This window comes from Ranitomeya imitator, chromosome 2 (genome assembly GCF_032444005.1).
Source record: "Ranitomeya imitator isolate aRanImi1 chromosome 2, aRanImi1.pri, whole genome shotgun sequence".
Taxonomy (NCBI): domain Eukaryota; kingdom Metazoa; phylum Chordata; class Amphibia; order Anura; family Dendrobatidae; genus Ranitomeya; species Ranitomeya imitator.
Window position 1 is genome coordinate 175,113,138 of NC_091283.1, and position 16,459 is coordinate 175,129,596.

The 16,459-nt window shown below is 41.2% G+C and overlaps 1 protein-coding gene across 1 annotated transcript in view; it reads left to right on the forward strand.

Annotated features, from left to right (window-relative positions):
• Nucleotides 1-11,570, forward strand: part of FAM163B (family with sequence similarity 163 member B) — a 102,181-nt gene extending 90,611 nt beyond the window's left edge. Inside the window, exons 2-3 of the mRNA XM_069748025.1 lie at nucleotides 9,625-9,740; nucleotides 10,111-11,570. Coding sequence (XP_069604126.1) covers nucleotides 9,648-9,740; nucleotides 10,111-10,491 — 474 coding nt within the window. The 5' untranslated portion in view covers nucleotides 9,625-9,647 and the 3' untranslated portion in view covers nucleotides 10,492-11,570. The remainder of the gene's footprint in view (nucleotides 1-9,624; nucleotides 9,741-10,110) is intronic.
• Nucleotides 11,571-16,459: the final 4,889 nt, after the last annotated feature.

The following is a 16,459-nucleotide window of genomic DNA, read 5'->3' on the forward strand; positions in this document are numbered from 1 at the left end:
TTGAGGTACCGGGCCTGGACACAATTGGAACCGCTGCACCCCATATCTTACACCTCTTGAACCAGGCACCCATTGAGTGCTTTAATTGAATATCTTTCAAAGATTAAGATGGTAAAGGTGTCTAAGGCTTACCAGTGCCGTGGGAACTATAAGACTTACTCTTGATCTTCATACATTTTGGAGTTGACAATTTTGGGATGTCCCAATGAAAGCCATGATTTGCCTAACATCCGATCCTGCAACCACTCCGGACCTCCATGCTTTTGTGGAGACCAATTTGGTTACCTTCTATATAATGTAGATGTTGATTCTCCAAACTGCAATATCTTTGCAGATAAACTGAAGGGAAAAGTCCAAGACATACTTTCCAGCAGTCTTGATTTCGAGATCAGCAACTGCAGCTCCAAAGGGGCTCAGGTTTAATTCATCCAGGACTTTTTTGGGCTGTGCCAGTGTGTTACGTGTGGTGCTTTAACGATTTGATTTTTTTTGTGGTAAGTGTTTAATAGCCTTGTTTCCACCCTTAAACCCTACAGAGCAGTATGGTCTTTGCTTCATGAAGAGTTTTGGGACATGGTTTCCAGGATAGTCACAGATTGCGGTAGTAACATTGATGGCACAGTGGCTTAGTCGGAAAGAGTGAAGAATCGTTACCTGGAGAGGTGCCTAGAAATGCAACAGACCAAAGAATAGACCAGGAACATTGCCAGAATTCAGAACCAGGTTTAGGACAACAGATAGTGGGTACACAATCCAAACAATTTGGCAGGAGTATAGTCCAACAAAGGGGAGATCGGGACCAGATTCAGAAGTCAAGCGCAATAGAAATAATTCAAGGACTGCTTGGCATCTCCTTCTTCATATAGGTGGCCAGGTCCGCTGTCATCTTCAAGCACTAGTTGCCTTGGCAAACTGGCACAATCATATATATGGTCAGCACAAGTCAAACCAGCAGTTGCGTGGCAGAAGGCCACATGGGAGTAAGATCAGCAGAGGAGAAAGTGTCACCATATTCGTCCGTAAGCTGCACCTGTGACTGTTTTATAGAATCCAACACTCAAACTGGGCACAGAGTGTAATAAACACACTGGCCCTTCATGAATTGTAACAGATCCATGGACCCATTGGCCCTTCAAGGAGTATAATGGACTCACTGGCCCTTCTGGTTGTGTAATAGATCCACTGGCTATTCAAGGTATGTAACCAATCGACTGGCCTTTCACTGTGTGTAACATACCCATTATCCTTTAAAGATGTGTAGTCGACTGGCCCTTCAATGTGTGTCATAGATCCACTATCCCTTCAAGATGTGTGAAAGATCCACAATCTATTTAAGGTGTGCACAAAACGTACTAATCCTTCAAGATGTGTAATGACCCTCTTAATTCTTCAAGATGCGTAGCCAGATCTTTTGGACCTTCAAGGTGTGTAACAGACCCACCATTCCTTCAAGATGTGTAACAGACCCACAGGACTTTCACAAGATTATCATCAATAAAGAGTCAAGGCTTCATGAACAAATGAGCAGTTCAGAGTTGTTGCATAGTAGAGAGAGGTACTTGAGAGATTCTTAGGACACGATAGAGGACATTCTGCCCTCTTGGGAGGTTTTCTGTAATTACCTGCAATCTGGAAGTTTTTTAGCATTACTTGCAGTGGACTGTGAGTCGAGTTTCTTGACTGCCCCAAGCTGAAAAATCTGCTGAAAAGTCTCTCATTTATTTTTTATTTTAGAGACAGAAACACGATATTAAAAATAGCGTTCAGAAATTATAGATGGTCTGTGGACGTCAGGCTGCACACAGGGACCATTGTCTACTCCCATAATAGCAGATGTGGACCTTCCCTTACGTTTGCCAAGGACTGCTTGGTTCATCTTGTCCTTCCCTTCGCACATTATGCCAATATTACAAGCTGAACGCAGCTCTGGCAGGTAGTAGCTGAGACTTTAAGAGAGAAGTAAACAGGTTTGGACCACCATGACGCAGGAGAGTCTATATATCACGCATGGATGAAGCCAGTAGAAGCTCGGGAAAGCATTCATCAGGAGAATTATCCCGTTACCTCCCCCGGGGGCATGTTCTTCTGGCAGATGATATGATGTCTTGTTTTAAGCTTAAGACAAGCTTAAGATTAGATATTTTATACAAGGATTTGCCTTTCAATTAGCAAAGTTCTTTTACTTTATAATATGTAAAAAAAATAATAAAATAATTTTTTCCAAATTTTTGTTACATTTATTTTTAAAGTAACAAATAAAGTTCGGTGAAATTAACTCAACTTATGAAGTTATCTTGCGAAGTCTTTGGTTGCATGTTGGAGCACAGTACACACTATTATTTCATGAGTGGTTCCAGTGTTGAACTGGGGTTCCTTGGTCCCACCACAAGAGATTATTACATGGTGGCACCTTCCATCTTATTTGCAAACCCGTAAGAAGTAGATTCAAGTGATCAGTGATTAGCTCTGTTCTCACCTCCAAGTAGTAATCTTCTGCTGATCCAGGCATTTGACTATATATGAGTATGGATTGTTTTCAGTGCAACTGATACTGCACTTGGCACTTTATGCGTATAACCATATGGTGAGGGCATATACAGCCCATGCATTCATGTATACTATTTCTTAGGTATTTACAAAGGGCGTTATAATAGCTCTCTTGCACTTGCTTTTTCATATTTGATCTACAATGCTATGGATAGCTTGGCATATATAATTTTCTCCATTTACTACTTGACTTGACTACATATTGTATGTGTACCCCTCTTTTGGGATATTTTTTGTGTGCCCTGTCTGTTTTTTTTTGTTTTACATATACTCATTAATAAAAAAAATTACTCATTAATAAAAAATTACATTTCAATTATCTAATATTGAACTTCTTTTTATATGATAGCCCTTTTGATTGGTTGTTACAGGTACAGGTTGGTTACAAACTCAATGCTCTGCCAATGTCTTAGGTAAACTATTCCCGAACAGTTCCCCAGCTGTTACATTTGCAATTGTGTTTTTTCATGAACTTATGTTATCTTTTTTTTGTTTAGAATAGTCACTATGTTTTCAGACATCTTTTTTCACTAAATAATTTGATCAAATTGCCCTTTTTCCAAAAATGGTTTCACATATGTCTTGCATTGGTGACCTGTGTTCATGCTTCTGTCATGGAAGCAAAGCTGAACATTGGGATCCTGAAAAACGCAGCAAAAAAATCAGCAAAACCAGCTTTTTGTAAGCAGGTTCTTTACTGCCAAGAGAACAGGTTTTGTGTGCAGAAAAAAATGCAGCAAATACGCAACTTGCGAACATAGCCAGTCAACTCCTGTAGTCTTGGTCCAAAAGACCAAGGTAATTGGATACTACCTTTGAGGACTGTATTAGTGTGACCTTTAATTATAAAAGCGGCTAAGCTGCTCGGTAGTTCTTTTCATTTTAGTCATCAGGAAACTAACGCTATTCTTTGCCATCATATATAAAATTTAACTAGTGACATCTTGATGAAATGAAGTGTCTAATTTATGATGTTCCAGTTGAGAATGCAAAGAGATGTTACGTCATCGCGGTCTACCAATTTGTATAGGAATATCATTCCACTTTCAAGGTCACAATCATCTTGGGTCATTCCTACAATTAAAATGGATCCGATGCATTTTTTCCACTCTATCCAAGGCATAATATCATGGAGGTAGATAGACAGAAAGAGGGAAACCAAGAATCAGAAATCCAATTTATTGGATTGTTTGTAGACCCTCTTTAAGTCTGTAATCTTTGATCTACATCTATTTCCAGGTTTAGCCCTGCACTGGAGTTTTCTGTGTGTGAGGTCTTTTCCTCTGGAGTGACAGCTTCCATAAATATGTTAGGAGGTCCTTCTTGTCATCGCTCACTAGCAGGATAGGGGCTCCTTCCGTATCCCTCAAGCTAGGGGGGCCCTAGTCTTCCTGTTCCCCATATTACTTCTGATGGTGAAGATGCCGGAGCCACTTGCCTTGCTGTGCTCCTATATCAGCCCTGATCTGTCCCCTCCTCTACCCAAGGAAGTGGGGAGTAGTAGTGTATAAGAATACACCAACCAGACAAACAAGGGAGAGGATGAGGATGTGCATGGAGACAAAGCTCCAAGCAACAGTCTGTTGAACAACACTCAAAAATGCCTCCTCAAACAACCGACTCCTCCAACTCCAGAACCAGACAATATGAACAAACATTGTCAATCCCTGAATGCCAGAGGCAAAATATAGCAGAGAGAAGTGGCTAACACTGAACAGACAGGCCATCAAGGCAGAGAAGCTTTAGAAGCTCTCAACTGAGTAGATTAACGCTTGAATTGTTAGCAAGGAAAAACCCTCATTTAATATGAAGGTGAAGTACTTCTAACCGGTGCAGGAATACGTGAAATCAGATGCTGCTGCCTTCTGGTCCCTCTCTGCCACGGTATATCCGTGACATTGCTCTTGTTTCCTTGTGGGATAATCAGGTTTGGCCCAGGGGTCTTTCCTGGCAGGGTGAGACGTTCTGCAGGAACAACTTCACATCTCCCAGAGACCATTAATCAGTAGGATAATTTTCTTGATTGATCCTTGGTCTCAGATTCTTACATTTGCATAAAATTGATAAAAAGAATGGATATTAATCTCCTTAATCTACAAGTCAGATGGAACACAAATTCATATTCATGCAAAGGCCATTTCTAGCCTGTAATATGGCTCGGTGTAATAGAAACTTCTGAATTGACTTTGAATATGTGAGAAATTATTTATTTTAGTATCTTTATTTGAGTATTGTTATGAACCCGCACCCCGCCTGAAGTCACTATTAAGTCAAAATGATCACGTAATGCGGTCTCCCCACTTTCACCAACGTGACGTTCCGCACCCACTTTGAATACATAAGGTCAGCTTGGTGTAGTTTTACACAGACGTCCCCTGTCCACATGTGCCTAGAGAGGGATATGGAGGAATGAGAGGATGTGGCCCACGCAGTCACTAATGTCACTAGTGTGTGTTGCACTAGTGAAACAGCACTGCCAGCCAGGTAAGATTGCCACCAGTTCCTCTTTAGATACAAGCCTGCTCCGTTAACGGGATTATATTGGGCCAGAGTCCATCTCCCATAGCATGAAAAGCTAAACCGGGAAATGGACATGTGGATTCGTGGATTGAAATAAAAGAGCAGCCCAAGGCTATATTATATATTTATTGCCTTAATGGCACATTAGATAATACACTATGGTTAAACATTTACAATAGTCAGATATGCAAATACAAATAGTTGTAGTACAAAAGATATAAGCAGATGGATCATGTCAATTACAGTGTTGACGTTCGACCATGTGTGTGCGGAGACGCAAGGACTGACAGCTGGTTCCTAGGTCCTTCACAGCACATTACTCGATGTTTTGCCCAACTTTGAAGTGAACCACAAGCATAACAGACAGAGCCCACATGGCCTTAGACTAGCCTTTTGTCCCCGTTGAGTAACTCCCCTCCTGCCCTCTGGGCGGAAACTAAATCCTCTCCCCTTGCCTCTAGCAGCTAAACTCCAAAACCTAAGATGGGTCATAACTACCTAGTGGATGTTTGTAGGGAGGTGGTTTTGGCACCATCAGATCCAGCCAGACCCCTGCTACGCATTGAGACCAAACACATCTTTGCTACCTTGCTCCTACTAGCCATTCTACGTATTTTCCCACCCTGTGGTTCCATAATGGATTGAGACACTTGGAGGCATTTGGTCCATTCTAGAAATCTCAAAAATGTAACCGGTGTGTGACCAGTATTACAATAAGTCCATATTTTCCTTATGAATACATAGCTGACATAACAAAGCAGTTAGACAGCATGGTATCTATTTTGCAAGCAAGCTTTTTGTTCTAAGCTTAGCTGGTTCAAGGTGTGAGACCTCTCAATCACAACCTTTTGAGACTTGACCCCCTGCTGAGCTAGGTGTCCTGTTAAGACTGCAAGTGGGAAGTGGGTTTTATAATCCTCTGCCAAATAGGATACAAATGATTGACATGAAATTATATCTCCAATATTCTCAACAAAATTTCTGAATCGTCTATGAATATGTGAGAAATCATTTATTTTATTATCTTTTTTTGAATATCATTGTCTCTTCTTATAGAGAACGTATTATAAGTAAATGATCTCTCAAGTTTCTGTTTTCTACATGTTTACAATTTTTTTTTATGTCTCTTTCTATATTACAAAAATCTGGTCAAGAAAGGTGATGTCACCATGATATCAGTGCTATGTCAGGACATTGTGTGTTCTTGTGTCATTTGATCTACAGGAAATTAAAAGTACTGACTACATGTGAGGTCTACCCCCTGCCGAGGATAGATGAGCTGTTAGAGCAGCTAGCTAAAGCATCGTACCTCACCATCATGGAACTAAGTAGAATTCTGTACCTAAGCAGGAAACTCCTGCCCAGAAAAGTGGCTTATGCCACCATTGAAAAAGAATGTTTGGCAATTGTGTGGGCTCTGCAGAAGCTGCAACCATACCTCTATGGGCACAACTTCACCGTGATCACAGATCATAACCCATTGAGTTGGCTCAACAGAGTAGTTGGGAACAATGGGAAATTGCTTAGATGGAGTTTGATACTTCAGCAATATGATTTCACAATTCAGCACAAGATGAGAGTTGATCATGGCAATGCTGATGGCCTTTCTCGTCAAGACGGGGCAGAACCAGATACGTGCTCGGGAGCTGACCTGTAAGTCAACCCCCATGCACGTTCATAAGGAGGGAGGTGTGGTGAAATATGTATATATCTATATATCTATATGTGTGTAGTGACATATGTCTAGGGTTATATGTGTGACTAGTGATAATGTAACATCTGTCCTGAAGGCAAGTCGCACCTAGGTGTTAATAGGTACTTCCTTGGGACTAGTAGAAATTGTGTCTCCATATCTGACCAGGAGGTCTAGCTAAGGCCAAGAAGAAAGGAACACTTGACACCCCCTAGTGCTTGTAGGGGAGATGCTAATTGCGGCCTGAGGGTTAGCTATTCCTGGGAACCGTGTTTCTATAAAAAGACCAGTAGCGCTTCAACCCTTAAGAAACTCGGCAGCAAGTAATGATACAATTCCATCTTTTTGTATCGTAATCTATATACAAAATTAAAAAACAAGTAATACCTGCGCTGAGTGACAAAAAATTCCTCCAAACCACACAATTTATGTTGTTAAAAAGAAAGAATATTTATAGGTTACCATACCAGAATAACCAGAGAATAACCGTGGTATGGATAAGTGTCCTATTTCATAGGATGCCAGGAGCGTTTTGTTTATCAAATAGGTAAATATAACAAATTGTTACCTTTGAATAATCAGTGGAGTTAACCGGCTCCTTGTGGTGATCTTATTGGATCCTGTCCATTGCATCCATAATATGAAAGAAACTGGCAAGCTTCCTTAAGTTGTCCTATTAGGCTATGTCCACTGCGGTTTTTATCTTCAGGTAAAGCCACTCTGGATAAAGTCCGCTGCGTCCGTAGTTGCGGTGTGTGTCTTCAGGTGGAGCGGCTCTGTGCGCTGCCCCGGCCGGCGGCAGAACGCCCAAAGCACGCTCCCAGCTTGGGACTATTGAGCGCTGGAGTAGCCGCTGGGTCCTCTGCCGAAGCAGGACCTTCCGTGACGTCACGGTCACGTGAGTAAACACGTGACTAGGCTAAGGAGAGCAGCGAGGACCAAATCCTACGCATTTCGGAACTACCGTGTTCCTTCTTCAGGGATGGTCCGTACTAGCAGCTCTCCATCTTATATATCCTCCAGCGCTCTAGCAATGCCCTTAATTGGTGAACGCAAACAGCTCTACTTCGCTATTAAGGCCCCTTGGGGCCAACGTATCCAGTTCAAAAATCATTTTCGTTTCTTCTCTTGACATTTGTCTAATATAGTCACCCTTCCTCCAACCTTTAGGTACAGTTTTCAGACCTGTGATACATGTACCACTGGGTGAACTTCCATGACAGGTGAAGAAATGTTTAGATAGAGGGTGACCCTGAAATTTTTTATTTATATTCCTAAGATGTTCATTTATCCTTACATGTAGGGGACGCTTCGTCCTCCCGACGTAGATCTTATCACACGGGCACCTAATGGCGTAAATTACCCCTTCAGTCTTGCAGGAAATATGATCCTTAATATGCCAATTGGTATTTGCATTTGACAATCAAAATTGTTTTTTGGTGTTTAATAATTTGCAAGATTTACATTTTAGGCAAGGATAGAAACCTGGTGGTTTATAGACAGATGGATATGACTTCACAGCGTGGGAATGTGGTACAGTGGGGGCTATTTTATTGCCCAGGTTGTTTGCCCTTCTATAAATAAATTTGGGACGATCCGGAATCTTCTCCCCAATTATTTTGTCTTCTTTTAGTATGTCCCAATGTCTATTGACTATACGTTTCAAAAGATACGTGTTTGCATTGAATTGTGTAATAATAGGAGTGATCTCCAATGGGAGTTGTTTTTCTTTCTCTCTTATATTTTTATTCAAAAATTGGGTTCTTGGGATCCCTCCAATTATATCCTTAGTTTTGGACAGAGAGTTTTGATCATATCCCTTCTGCACAAATTTCTGTGTCAAGATGTCCACTTCCTGGGAACCATCTCCCAAGCGTCTCCAGAAGAAAATATATATTCATTAGTAGAGCGGCTGTGACCAATCAAACAGACCGCAATTATATTATCCTGGGGGTCCGGTCTAGAAACCTGACCTCAGACCAAAGTTATAAACTTAGGCTGCAGACAGAGAATTGTGTTCACATCATGGGGGCAGCCTGAGAAGCTGGTGTGATCCAATCTACATTCTTCCTACCCTAAGGGAGCAGAAAGCAACTACCAGTTAGATCATTTCTGTAAGTTTTCTCCTGTTTATTTTGATACTGTTTTGCATAAGTTGTATGTCTTTTTATTATATTTTTATACCTTTTTCTTATTGTAAGCATTGAACCTTTTGTTATTAAAGTATAAAACTTTAACAAGTTGAACCTTGAATGTTCTAAAAGAATCCATAGCCTAAGGTGTGTGACCCTTATAAGTGATAGACATATTTTTATTATTATTCTTATTTCCGGGACTCATCGCCTGTGTATTCGATGAGTGGTGGCAGCGTGTATGAGCGGGTGTGTGGCCTAGATCGGTGTGTGATTTATGCTCCATTACAGCATAGGACAGAGGTTGAATGCTGGACTGAGAGTGGGGAGATAGATTAACCCTTGCAGGCACAACCCCAAGTCACGTGTGGGAGCAGGCACGTGACGAATAAGTGACACCAGGGAGAAGGGATCCGTGACAATTGGTTTCTGGGCGGCAAGGTGGGGCAGTGGTTAGCACTGCAGCCTTGTAGCGCTGGAATCCTGGGTTCAAACCCCACCAAGGACAACATCTTCAAAGAGTTTGTTTGTTCTCTCCGTGTTTGTGTGGGTTTCCTCCGGGCACTCTGGTTTCCTCCCACATTCCAAAGACATACTGATAGGGAATTTAGATTGTGAGCCCCATCGGGGACAGTGATGATAATGTGTGCAAAATGTAAACGCTGCGGAACATGTTAGCGCTATATAAAAATAACGATTATTATCTACTCACAATGTCTATCTATCCCTTAGGTGGTTAATGGAGAGACGGTCGAATGACAGCCGGGACTGTGGTCATCACCGGTGGAATATTAGCGACTGTTATACTTCTCTGTATTATTGCCGTTCTCTGTTATTGCCGGCTACAGGTAAGCTTATACTGGATGTAACTCAGGATTAGTACAGGATAAATAATGTAATGTATGTACACAGTGACTGCACCAGCAGAATAGTGAGTGCAGCTCTGGAGTATAATGCAGGCTGTAACTCAGGATCAGTACATGGTAAGTAACATTATATATTTGTAAGTGACTAAGCTTTTGTGTAAATTATATTTATATTATGGTGTCCTTGTAGGTTGTTAGTATTTTACATCCATGTCTTGTGATGTTAGAGGCATGGCCATCCAGGTTGATGCATTGCGAAAGAAGTTGTCCTGAATGAGATGACGCTTTAATAAATGAAAATCTCTCTCATGTTTATTAAAGTTATTCATTATTTTGTGTTTGATTCTCTCAGTATTACTGCTGCAAGAAGGAGGACTCGGAAGAGGATGAGGAAGAACCAGATTTTGCTGTCCATTCTCGTTTCCCACCGGTACATTGCAACCGAAATGTAGTATTAGCCAATGGTCCGTCCATCTATGCTTCCCCCTACAAGAAGCATCAGCACTGCAGGAGCGTGTGCCAGGGCTGCTCACACAATGAACCGCCAGCTTTCCTCCTGCACCCACCGGACGAGATCCGAAATGGAGGTGACCGCATCACCTACAAGACTATCAGCCAGGAAGAAATCGAACTGCCGGTTAATCTGAGTAATTTGCAGGTGCTCAATCCCAACCGTCTCTCCGCCATGAGGGAGGCATTTTCCCGAAGCCGCAGTATCAGCACGGATGTATGAGGGCAGCGCGCCATTTCCAGGTGTTACACCGTCGCCTCTTCTGTTCTCAGCATGTCTGGGTCATTATTTGGTGTAGCACTGCGGCCCGTTTTGTCCTCGGCATGTCACCGCCATTATCTAGTGTGAGACCGCCACTTCTTCTATCCTCGGCATGTCTGAGCCATTTTCTGGTGAGGCATTGCCACCTCTTCTGTCCATGGCATGTCTGGCTTTGCTCAGTACCACTTTTTTTTATGTCATTATCACTGGCTTCTGCTTTTTATTTTATTTTTTATTCTGAAATCGGACCTTTAAAAATTTTTTCGGAAAACTTTGTCTTCCTCTAGTGGTTAACATTGTGCAAAAAAATCTCCCAAAACAGCGCACGGTGCAACAACGTTCCAGTTCGTGCTTCTATCTCGTGACCAATTGAGAATTATCAACTAAATGTTTTTTAACCATGAATGTATTTATATGCAACAGACCAGAAAAAAAATATAAAATGCGTCAAGGCAAGCAAAAAAAAAAATACAAAATAAAAAAATGGCAGTACAAGTAACGGTTCAGGCCGCAGTTAATAATTATTTTCTCAGTGAAACTCCTTTTGTTCTCTAGAATTGTTGACATGCTGTGTGCCGTACTTTTTTTGTACATATGAAAAGGGGAATTGTTGTTAAATACATTTTTTCACGGATGGTTTTTGCGCAACAGGGACAGGGTGGAAATGGTGATTGGATATTTATGCAAAGGACAGGGGAAAAGGAGAACATTTTTGTAAGGTGTGAGACTCTACCTTTTGCTAGGTTGGAAATAATACATCAGTGGTATAGAATATTTGCAACTAAAGAGGGCGCAAAAATTTTCGGAAGCCCTTTTGTGCAGCTCAACTTATATTTATACATCAGGATGTTTTTAGAATCTGTGCTCGGCTATATATCTGCCGAAATCGACATATACAGCAAAAAATTCTTTAATACGGTGACTTATCGAATGCTGAGTTTCTAGGAAGGAACTTTCTGTATATACTTAATTAAAAAATTCCTCGCAGTAATAAGGATATTGGTGGCGTCAGAATCCTCGAGGGACGGAGGTAATATTTTTTTATGAACTGTGTATGGTGCGAGTCTGTGATTGTGAGTCTGTGGTATACACAAAATTAAATTAGCAATCTTAACATTTTTCAAGTCCATGGCAAAAAAAAAAGTGGCCTCAGCTGCTGGAGAACAGCTTGTGCGATAACAAGATGCAATACTGTCTGTGTTATTTGTTACCAAGGGTGGTCCCAAATTCTTTATAACCAGTAATCGGTGGGATAGTTCGTAAAATCTGCACTAATAATGACGCCCATCACCATGGTAAATATTCACTGTTGTTATCTGCCAATTTAATAACCTAAATGATTAAAAAAAAGAGTCCCTGACACCAAAAATCACTGTCTCCATTGCTGAAAATATCTATGGAGGTGACTGACTTCATCGAAAATGTGCACTATAGGATAAGTAGGATTTTAAAGGGGGTGTCTTGTCAAGAAAACTTTCTGTTAGCCCATATTGATGTTGTAAAGTGCGGAGAGATGAGCGGCTTCTATTGCGGTAGCCTCAGTTCACCAATAAAAACGGGTCACTATTAAAACAATTTGGTAAATTTGTGAAAGCAAAACTGTCTTTGTTGCCCATTGCGACCAATAGCAGCACAGCTTTCATTTTTCAACAGCAGAATATTAAAAAAAAAAGCCAAGCCGTGATTGGATGTTAAGGGCAATAAACAGGTTTCATTTTACACAGTTTCGGCCCATAGCAACCAGGCAGAACGCAGCTTTCTTTTTTTTAAAGAGGAGACTATGAAATGAAAGCTGCACTCTGACTGGTTGCTGTAGGCAACAGACAGGTTTACACAATTTAATAAATTTATCAACACTGTCTACCCTGTCCTTGTTTCCCATAGCATCCAATCAGATCACAGCTTTTATGTTTTTAACTGCTCTGGAGAAATGAAAGCTGCTCTGTGATTGGTCGCTATGGGCAACAAGAACAGTTTTACTGTTAAACAGTTTGAGGCCTTTTATTTGAGTGTTGCAGCCATCAAACATGACAAATATTGTAGACAAGTTGAAATGGGGCAGTAATATGAAGCATATAAGTTGTCACCCAACTATGGCAGGTTTAATAAATTACCTTCATATATGGAATCAGTGACATTGTAGGTCAGTCATCGCTTCCTACACGGTAATCTCTAGTTACACTTCAGGACACGCTATAGAGCAGAATTACCAGCTTCATCCATAATAAAAGACAGCCCTAGTACACAAGGTCCAGACCGGCTGACGTGCGTCAAGTGGAAATTACTGCAGACTAAGTGTGGCCTAGGTGCAACTTTCCATCTACTCACCAGGACCCTCGCTAAAGTACAACTATGCCCCCTGCTGGTGCAGTTTCATGGCTAGCTGGGAGCCTCCACTGCTCTGACTTTCTCGGTGTGATTTTTCACTGTAATACTCCGGCAATCAGACTAGCTTGATTTAGGCCCCTTTCCAAGTGATAAGTGAAAATTGCTCCAGAGGTAAAAAATATTTGGAGAAAAATGCCCATGTCTGGTGGGGATTAACCACATTTTATAGGATCATTATTAGGCCGTGAGCCCACGATGAGCTTTTGGTGCGTTTTTGACCCTGCGTATTTTTGCTGCATCAAAACGCAGCATCTCACAGTTCCAGCAAAGCGGATGGGATTCATAGAAATCTCATGACCTCTGTGCTGTTTTTTTTACTTAGCATAAACGGACCTGTGGTGCACGTTTCAAACTTGCAACACGTCAATTTCTCTTACGGGTAGGCTGCAGTCACACTAGCAGTATTTGGTCAGTATTTTACATCAGTATTTGTAAGCCAAAACCAGGAGTGGGTGATAAATGCAGAAGTGGTGCATATGTTTCTATTATACTTTTTCTCTAATTGTTCCACTCCTGGTTTTGGCTTACAAATACTGATGTAAAATGCTGACCAAATACTGCTAGTGTGACGGCAGCCGTACGCTGAGTGCAGATTTTTCCCATAGACTTGCATCGGGTGCGGGAAAAAATGCACATGCTTCTTTAATAAAAATGTATGTAAAAAAATGCACTCAAAAACGCAATGAAAAAACACAAGGAACCTAATTTGCTTAATAGGTGCAGAAAATCTGCAACATCAGAAACTCACCAAAAACTCATCGTGCGAGAGCATAGACGGAACCATGGTCCATCGACCATGTTAATAGACTGTGGCTGGGCGTCCTGCGAGCTGCCTATTACCGGACACCATCCGTGACTCTTCTTTTGATTAGTCGACCCGGTGTTATGTCACATGTGTGTCCCGCCGCAATGTTGATGTCGAGCCACGAGGTTAATCAAAAGAGCCCCGGATGTCGTCGGTTAGGAGGCGATTTGTCAGCGCTCCGTTCAAGCGTACACAGATTACTGACGGGGCCGGTGACCCGGATCCTAGAAATCAATTCTCCCCAACTCTATAAAAAATTTGCACATAGGGATTTTCCTATGCGGTGGATATTATTTAGGTATAATCATTCATAAAAAAAAGTTGAGGCAACACTGTTTTGAGGAGGGTTATTTTTTGAGTGGATGCTCTCCTAAATCCTCCTCAAAAACTCTTGGAAAATTCTTCCAATTCATTTATATGCTAAATCCACTACCACTGTTCATGTTGGGGTTTTTTTTTTTAGATTTTTTTTTTCCTTAAGAGGCTTTGAAAAACGCCTGGTGGAAAAAAAGAATGCGCATATCACTTCTTTGAAGTGTTTACTGATGGAAACCTTTCCAAGCTAGGGACTGTTCAATCGAAAGGCTGCAAAGAACGCTATAGGAACAAAAGAAAACACTTCCAAACTAACTTTAGGAAATTATTCTGGAAAAGAAAATACTGTTTTTGCTTAAAAATATCATGTTTTTTTTTGTCTGTGTGCAAGTTTTCTGGTGTCCTTTTTCTCTCAAAGATACTGAATATTATGAAAATTTCACAACGCAGGTTGGAATGGATTCTGATCCTAGGCCTTTTGTACTAAAGTATACCCCATCTGTATTTCTCCTTGGGTTATAGCTCATGGATAATGGCCTAGACCAATTCAGAAGTCATAAGAAGACCAAGGTCCATCACATTGAAACTGGTTGTAATTGTAATTTGCTCACCCCCGTTGATGTATCGTTCTTCCTATCGTTACCCAGGAGCCCAGAGCATCTTTGTACTGATGCTTCCTGTTTTTTAGCAGCCAAGTCACAGGAGTGGCAACCTTAGCAATAATATGGAAACTTTTAGGGTATTTTTGAACAATAAAAAAGGAAAATAATACATATTTAGCTGACAGTACGTCTGGGATACCAATGGTGTTAAATGGGGTCTGGACATTTTTTTTTAAAATATGGTATAGGGCTTGGTTCAAGTGCAAAAATATGGATCCCAATTCTCTAGTGACTACAGTACCATGAGCGGGACATCAACCTTTCGATTACTTACATTTACCAATCCGACACGAATCAGAAATGTTGAATATGTCGGAAAATGAAACAAGCTGATGATAAACCATGTATAATTCACCGGACTGCCGAAGAACTTCACAGTATCATGGTCAACGGCTTCCAATGGGTCGTGTTCTGCTCCAGTCATATGAGACAATGGAACTGATATGGTCTTTCATGCATCTTTCATTTATGTCAGTGGAGGTCGTGTTCAGGGTGTGTGACTTATTCGCAGTCTCACTGTTTGCTCAGGAACGTAAATTGTGCATTTTCTACTTTGCAGAAAAATCATTTGTGCAAGATTTATGAAGAGCTCTGTGACATTTAAGTTGTATTTGTTGCTTCTGCACGGTAGAGGTGGATATTTTGGGGGTTTAGGTATTATGCATAAAAATGCAGCCTCAATATGGCCCAATTGGCTCACTGACATCACTGCATCCTGCATTTGTCACTTTCCTATGGTTCTTAGTGTTCAGGAAACTTATAGGCCAACTGCTGGACAATAGCGATAGTCCTGGCTGTAGGAGACTAGATAGGCTATACTCTCAATGGAACCTTTATTGCTAGAAAATAGATAGGCTGCTCTCACTATGATTTCTTTGGATGCTGGAGAATAGATAGGCTGCACTTTCAATATTTCCTTTGGTTGCTGGAAAATACGCTGCTACCAATATTGGTCCTCTGGTTGCTGAAGAATAGATAGGGATTATCTCTATGATTTAGGCTCCACTCTCAATATTCCGTTAAATTGCTGGAGACTGCATAGACTGCACTCTGGTTCCTTAGCTTGCTGGAGACTAGATAGACTGCACTCTCAATATTTATCTTAAAGTTGCTGGAGACTACATAGACTGCACTCTGGTTCCTTAGCTTGCTGGAGACTAGATAGACTGCACTCTCACTATTTATCTTAAAGTTGCTGGAGACTACATAGACTGCACTCTCAGTTGTTCCCTAGTTTGCTAGAGACTAGATAGGCTCCACGCTCAATAAATTCCTACATTGTTGGAGGCTAGTTAGGCTACATTCCCACTCAATAAATTCCTACATTGTTGGAGACTAGCTAGGCTACATTCTCAATATTTCTCTAAGTTGCTGGAGACTACATAGACTGCACTCTCAGTTATTGCCTACTTTGGTTGAGACTAGATAGGTTGCCCTCTCAGCGTTTTCCTAGTTGGCTGGAGACTAGATAGGCTCCACACTCAATAAATTCCTACATTGTTGGAGACTAGCTAGGCTACATTCTCAATATTTCTCTTTAAGTTGCTGGAGACTACATAGACTGCACTCTCAGTTATTCCGCAGCTTGCTGGAGACTAGACAGGCTGCATTCTCAATATTTCTTTAAGCTAATGGAGACTACATAGGCTTTCATTCATAGATTCCATTAGTTGAGGCTGCTTTCTTGTGCTACAGCCCACAAAGTGGCTGCTTCCATCGTGCATAGGCAACAAAATCATTTTGATTATTTTTCTTGCTA